This window comes from Berghia stephanieae, chromosome 9, assembly GCF_034508935.2.
Source record: "Berghia stephanieae isolate SIO BIC M18660-M18661 chromosome 9, UCSD_Bste_1.3, whole genome shotgun sequence".
Lineage (NCBI taxonomy): Eukaryota > Metazoa > Mollusca > Gastropoda > Nudibranchia > Aeolidiidae > Berghia > Berghia stephanieae.
In genome coordinates, this window is record NC_088368.1 from 1,609,036 (window position 1) to 1,616,535 (window position 7,500).

At 36.0% G+C, this 7,500-nt stretch overlaps 1 protein-coding gene across 1 annotated transcript in view; it reads right to left on the bottom strand.

Moving 5' to 3' along the window:
* Positions 1-5,456: 5,456 nt before the first annotated feature.
* Positions 5,457-7,500, bottom strand: part of LOC144980255 (dipeptidyl peptidase 2-like) — a 17,200-nt gene continuing 15,156 nt past the window's right edge. The window contains exons 10-12 of the mRNA XM_078927878.1: positions 6,720-6,784; positions 6,319-6,389; positions 5,457-5,680 (exon numbers count right to left, since the gene is read on the bottom strand). Of these exons, the coding sequence (XP_078784004.1) occupies positions 5,587-5,680; positions 6,319-6,389; positions 6,720-6,784 (230 nt within the window). The 3' untranslated portion in view covers positions 5,457-5,586. The remainder of the gene's footprint in view (positions 5,681-6,318; positions 6,390-6,719; positions 6,785-7,500) is intronic.

Here is a 7,500-nt window from a genome sequence, read left to right on the forward strand (position 1 = left end):
ATTGGGGAGTTAAAATATGAATCTTGCCCAAGAAAAAATAAACAAACAAAAGTGCTTGAAGTCGGGCTCGAACCGAAGACATTCCGGGTCACGGTGCAAAGACTTAACTAATCGGCCACCTCACCCCCTATTGTTATTGAAACACGATAGAGTGTATTGTAAGCTCCTATAACATATACCAACAAAAATGAATATAACGGCTTCGGGAAAGAACAAAATACCAAACACAAACGTTTCAGCCCAAAACATTCAACGTTTGGTATTTTGTTCTTTTATTTGAAGCTGTTATATATTCATTTTGTTTAATACTTTTTACCGTCCACAGCTTCTAGCAGCTTAGTATTGCTTTGTATATTCCTATACTATGTATATTCCTATGATTGTAAAGCTATCTTTGGTATTACTAAACATTTTTAAAAATAAATCAATACAAAGAAATATCATGAATTGAGTCATCATACAAATTAATGCTACCAAATATATAATATCAGATGAATAAACATTGAATATTTTCAGAAAATATGGCGGGTGAGAAAAGGTATTTGTAAAAAAAGTGGCAAATAGAAGGATAGTATGTCTCCTTCGGCAAAAACAATAGAGAAGAATTGAAAAATACAATATAGATGGTCAACGAATCAGACCTCTGAAGTCTCGATTTTCAGATCAGTGGATCAAAACTCTGAAGTCTACATACGAGCCTTGCCCCTTGTGCAGCTATGTGGTCTAGTTGTATGACACTCGCTTTCGGATCGGAAGGCCCTGTGTTCGAGTTTCGCTCGGCGCATAGTTGAGTCCTTGTAAACATCTCTTTATTCATATTCTCTCATCATACTCGGGTGTAAAATAAGTACCTACCAGTGTTGTCTCTGTCCGAAAAAATTGTAGTGATACATGTAAGCGTTGCTGTTGGCCAGTGACCACTTGTAAAGCGCTTTGAGCATGTTTAGGGGATATTACACTATATAAAAGCTAAATTTTTTTTATTTTTTTTACCATCAGAGGTGTGATCCACCCAAAATTAAATCAAACATGATGTGCAAAACTCGTATGTAGACTTCAGAGTTTTGATCCACTGATCATGAAAATCTGGACTTCAGAAGTTTGATCTGCTTGAAAACAAAATTTTAAGCTGAAAAAGTAAAAAAAATTTAGTTAGATCTAATGAATAAATACTTTGATTCTTGAATAAATGAGAATCAAGTCTGAAGCTGGCGTTATTATAACAAACTTGATGATAGGAAGAAGAAGAATAAAACAATTCATGATGATGAAAATAATAATAATAATATTAATCATCATCATCATCATAAATAATAATAATAATAATAATAATAATAATAATAATAATAATAATAATAATAATAATAATAATAATAATAATAATAATAATAATAATAATAATAATAATTTTAAAAATTAAAATTTAAAAAAATGCATGAATGCCCTTGAGTGACGTGGTGTCGTTGGTGGAGTGATAAAGCGGTGTAAAAATTCAAGAGATAATGAGTGTGGTGAGTAACTGGATGGGTGGCAACGATTGCAGTTATTCTGGCTCTGGCCAATGTGGGTAAGAATCAGGTGTGAATGACTATCTGGTTATAGGGAATGAGATTAGCGGAAGAGTAGCGTCCCTTGATTGGACGTCACCCATAGTCTGTGACGTCACCGGCGGAAAAGTTATTAGAGAGAGAACGTCATGTTGGTTGTGCGCATGCATCTCTTGTCCAAGCGGAAGCACAACCAACATGACGTTCTCTCTCTAATAACTTTTCCGCCGGTGACGTCACATACCATGGGTGACGTCCAATCAAGGGACGCTACTCTTCCGCTTATCTCATTCCCTATAGTGTGTAATATTGTAAAAGTTGTTATTCCAAACCAAAAGAGGTCACAACAGATTCACATTGTATAGATGATAAAACACAACTCTATATGGGGAATTAATAATAAAAGTAGATTTGTGAAGGTAGATTTGTGAAGGTAGTAGACCCTGAGGAAACCCGTAAAATGCCCTATTTATTTATCATTTAGTCATTTTATTGTATTCTTTGTTTCTTTTTTTAATTTATTTATAATTCATTCCTTTGAATATCTATTTATTTATCCATATATATATATATATATATATGGATAAATAAATAGATATTTACTGATTTATTCTTTACGTTATCTAGCTATTTCACAGGCTTATAATAAACAATTTAAATTGAGCTCATTATGGCACTTTTTTCTGACTAACAAATCATTGACGCCCATTCCTTCCTACTTGAAGATTTATTAAATCAGAAACCAACACAGAATTCATCAGTAATAAATGGTAGAAATTATAAAAAAGAAATGTGCCATACAATCTTTTATACATAAAATAAACTTTGTTCTAGACGACCACCATCACAAGTTAGTGATCGACCTCGCTATCACGGGCGTGAACCACGTCCATCTACATCTTTTCTTCAGCGCCAATAAAAAAAAGGAAGAAAATGGGATAATCAAAAAGTTCTAAATATACAATTAAAAGCATACAAGAAAAAGTAAGACAATTTCATTCAAATAATAATAATAATAATACTGCACACTTATTTTGCGCCAACATCTCACGCAATATGAGCTCTCGGGACCAGATGTAGATTCCAAGAGCACACTATAATTATACTTAGTTTGAAATCAACTAATAGTCTCATCCAGACACAAGCACAGGTCCCCACTTAGAGGAATATACTCAAATGTTTATAAACGATTATATATTAAAAACAAAAAATTGTAACAGTGCAAAACAGAGAGGTCGTGGTGGTGGTGGTGGTAGTAGTAGTAGTAGTAGTAGTAGTAGTAGTAGTAGTAGTAGTAGTAGTAGTAGTAGTAGTAGTGGTAGTAGAGCAATAGTAGTAGTAATAGTAGTGGTAGTAGTAGTAGTAGTAGTAGTAGATAGTTAGTAGTAGTGTAGTAGTAGTAGTAGTAGTAGTAGTAGTAGTAGTAGTAGTAGTAGTAGTAGTAGTAGTAGTAGTAGTAGTAGTAGTAGTAGTAGTAGTAGTAGTAGTAGTAGTAGTAGTAGTAGTAGTAGTGGTGGTAGTAGCAGCAATAGTAGTAGTAATAGTAGTGGTAGTAGTAGTAGTAGTAGTGGTAGTAGTAGTAGTAGTAGTAGTAGTAGTAGTAGTAGTAGTAGTAGTAGTAGTAGTAGTATAGTAGTGTAGTAGTAGTAGTAGTAGTAGTAGTAGTATAGTAGTAGTAGTAGATAGTAGTAGTAGTAGTAGTAGTGTAGTAGTAGTAGTAGTAGTAGTATAGTAGTAGTAGTAGTAGTAGTAGTAGTAGTAGTAGTAGTAGTAGTAGTAGTAGTAGTAGTAGTAGTAGTAGATAGTAGTAGTGTAGTAGTAGTAGTAGTAGTAGTAGTAGTAGTGTAGTAGTAGTAGTAGTAGTGTAGTAGTAGTAGTAGTAGTAGTAGTAGTAGTATAGTAGTAGTAGTAGTATAGTAGTATAGTAGTAGTTAGAGTGTAGTAGTAGTAGTAGTAGTATAGTAGTAGTAGTAGTAGTAGTAGTAGTAGTAGTATAGGTAGTAGTATAGTAGAGTATAGTAATACGACAGTACACCTCCAAATTCATTTCGTCAATCCAGCTTCGGAAGAATTCCTCCGCCCTAGAAGAGAGAGGTGATTTACAATGAAAAAAACTATCTTCTCCCAAAACTAACACTATACATTTGACTGTTTCTCTTTTAGTCAAGGACGCCGGCCAGGGCCAGGACAAAACCAAGTAATCTCATTCCAAGACAAAGACAAAAAGCATGTTGGAAAACAGACACAGGGGGATAGAAAACACAGCAAGTGACCTCCTGCCCAACATAATAAGTCAGAGGAAGCACCAAAATATTTTACAAACAAATCAGTCCCGTCTCATTCATTCTGAATCAACTGTATGTGAAAATACACAGCCATAAGATGACGTATCAGACATTTCAGATCTTTGTCAAGCATGATGAAGGAGAAATCATTATACCAAATAAAAAAGAATATAATGGCATCATAAAACAACAACACAGTGCAATTTGAATCGAAATCTTTTTCTTCAGCCAACACTGAAAACAATATTTGACTGTAATCGGATACCTGGCATAGAGACAGTAGAGCACAGTGAAATGGTCTTTGTGTTGTGTGGCCATAGGACAGCATTCTCACCTTATCTCACAGGTTGTTGTTCTTCTCTTAAAGAAAAAAAAAACTTGACCATTTATATAGGGCAATATCTACTTAACATGCTCATAGCGCTTTACAAAGGGTCCTTAACCAACAACACTCAACATGAAGAACAAGACATTATACAATTAAGGCAACATTACAATTCTTTTTCGATTGAGACAACGCTGTGAATGGAATGTGATTAATGAGCCTTTTCCAAAGACTCAATTTTGCACCTCTCAAAGTGGGATTCGAACCCTGTACCTACCAGTCTGAAGATGAGTGTCATACCACAAGACCACAAAGCCACACACAAAAAGCCACAAAAGTGGTTCTATCACTAAAGACATAAATTCCCCTCAAAGATGGACTGGTTTAACAAAGAAAAAAAATAAGAATTGTAAAAATCCCAAAAGCCATAGGCCAATATATATCTACAGCTAAATCTTTGGTGAATAACGGAATATGCCAAAATGGCCACAGACTTGGAAGTGACACAAATGCTATGGTCGTATCAATAGTTTGCTTTTATAGTACCAATGAGGTATATCAGTTTGTTATATCTTACTGGCAATACACAAAACGCTGTAAAACACTTAAAAACAAAACAATCTTTGAAAAGTTGGCCGCTATGAATATGGATTGCATAACCGAAAACCCCATTGAGAGATACGCCACAAACAATTCGAACTGCTTCAAAATCCCACAGACAAGAACACAAAACTACAGAAATTCTTTCTTCATTAGAACTATCTCGGAGTGGAATGGGCTGGATGAACTGGTCATCATGGCACCACACCTAAACGATTTCAAGGCCCGACTGACATGGGCCCGCGCCCAATGAGGACGCCGCTGAAATACAACCAGACCATTGGTTTCTTCAGCGCCAACCATACAGATACAGATACAGATACAGATACAGATACAGTAACTGTGGCCAGATATAAATTAGTTCAAGTTTTTATGTTGGATGGGTTCACGTTTTGGGAAAATCTGGTAAATGGTCAGTTAGGAGACGTTAAGAAAACTGGGAATTACTTTCATCAATCCATATTCATAGCGGCCAACTTTTCAAAAAGCTAAAACAGGAAACCCTAACACCCAATACCGTCATGCCCCAAAACTACATACAGTATGTTTGGACTATTTAAGAATACAATCTAGATTCAGAGTTTCTCCTGTTCCTAGTTGTAATTTGCAAGTCAAAAAAGCATAACCCTGGGACATGCAAGGGTCAAGGGTCATTTCCAGACACATAAACAGTCCCAATATTTTTTCTTTAAATTCTTCCCCGAAGGCTAAATTCGTTCAGTCCCGCCTGCTATGCATATTTGAATTAAAATGATTTCCTGACCAAAAAGACTACATAACACGATTTGTCAGTGAGAAGCAGAAAGGAGTGAAAAAGAGAAAACAACTCTCAAGGACTCTTGCTGTTGATCCATTGACGAATGATTTTTCTCTCCTTTTCTCTTGCCATCGTCACACCAGGGGGGTCGGCCTTGTTGGGTGCCCTGTAATAAACACGGTAGGTTTTGATAGAGATCCTAACATTGTAAATGAATACAAAATGGATTAATTCACGAAAACTTTTGTTTAGAGCATTTCTCCTCCTCCTCCTCCTTCTTCTCCTTCTCCTTCTCCTCCTCCTCCTTCTTCTTCTTCTTCTTCTTCTTCTTCTTCTTCTTCTTCTTCTTCTTCTTCTTCTTCTTCTTCTTCTTCTTCTTCTTCTTCTTCTTCAGTGACGAGCACTGTGTTTTATTGAATGTTCTCGTCCTTGTTTTGAAATGTCCTACTGTTGGTGTCGATACTATTTCATTTCACCTGACAAAATGTTCCAGTCCTTTTGTGGTTTTTGGAAAGAAACAATTTGCCAATGTGATTGTGGGTGATGGTCCCATGTCATAGACACATTCATGTCATAGACACATTCAATCTCCATCCTTTGAACGTGGGTGGCTGGCACATATTTCCTGGGAATAGACTAACGTCCTATAAAAGGGTAGCAAGCAATTACCACTGTCCGTTTAATGCTAGGAAATCAGGATGAATTCCAGATTTATGAGGCTTAATGTTCTGCAGAACTATTTTGGTTTCCTTTCTTACTTTTTTCTTTGTTTTGGGGGGTGGGGGTTCCTTATTTTGGACTGACCTGAGATCAAGATGGTGTGCGCCTCCTTTGACATTAATGGCCACGACGGAATGGGAAACGTCCTTCAATACCTGAAATAACAACCACAGCAATGCATTACACTCTCTATATATATATGTAATGTCTGTTCTGTTCTGTACTTGTCTGTCTGTTCTTGTCTGTCTGTCTGTCTGTCTGTCTGTCTATCAATCAATCTATAAATTTATAGAGCTTTTTTTTTTGTTTGTTTTTTTTTTCCCTTCTTTTTCTTTGCAAATCAGAACTTTGAAGCATTTTAATGAGAAAAAATGATGGCGCATCGGCACACACGTATCCAACCGTCACACACCCTTCACTATACAATTCAAAGGCACAACGCTATCCATCCCTCTTTCTCTTTCTCATCCTAGTACAATACTTACACCTCCGCCCCTCCAGGGGTCAAGGTCTCCGTTAGAGAAGATGATATTGGATGAAGACTTGATATCTGTAGGAATGAAACCATCAAAACACACGGAGGTCAAGGGTCGTCATCAATACAAATGAATAGAACAGCTTCAAAAAATTACAACATACAAAACACAGAATGTTTCAGGCTCAAAACCCTTCTTCAGCCAACAACAACAAGACAATGATAAGATAAATAATTTTTTACAAAAAAAAACAGATCGACAGCAGAGAAATATTCAGTACGTGATGATAGAGGAGGAGGAGGAGGTTGACGACGACGAGGAGGATGATGATGATGATGAGGAGGAGGACAACAAGGAGGAGGAGTAGGGGTAGGAGTAGAAGCAGCAGGAGGAGGAGGAGGAGGAGAAGAAGAAGAAGAAGAAGAAGAAGAAGAAGAAGAAGAAGAAAGAAGAAAGAAGAAAGAAGAAAGAAGAAAGAAGAAAGAAGAAGAAAGAAGAAAGAAGAAAGAAGAAAGAAGAAAAGAGAAGAAGAAAGAAAGAAGAAAGAAGAAGAAGAAGAAGAAGAAAGAAGAAAGAAGAGAAGAAAGAAGAAGAAAGAAGAAGAGAAGAAGAAAAGAAGAAGAAGAAAGAAGAGAAAGAAGAGAGAAAGAAGAAGAAGAAGAAGAAGAAGAAGAAGAAGAGAAGAAGAAGAAGAAGAAGAAAGAAGAAGAAGAAGAAGAAAGAAGAAAGAAGAAAGAAGAAGAAGAAGAAGAAAGAAGAAAGAAGAAAGAAGAAAGAAGAAAGAAAGAAG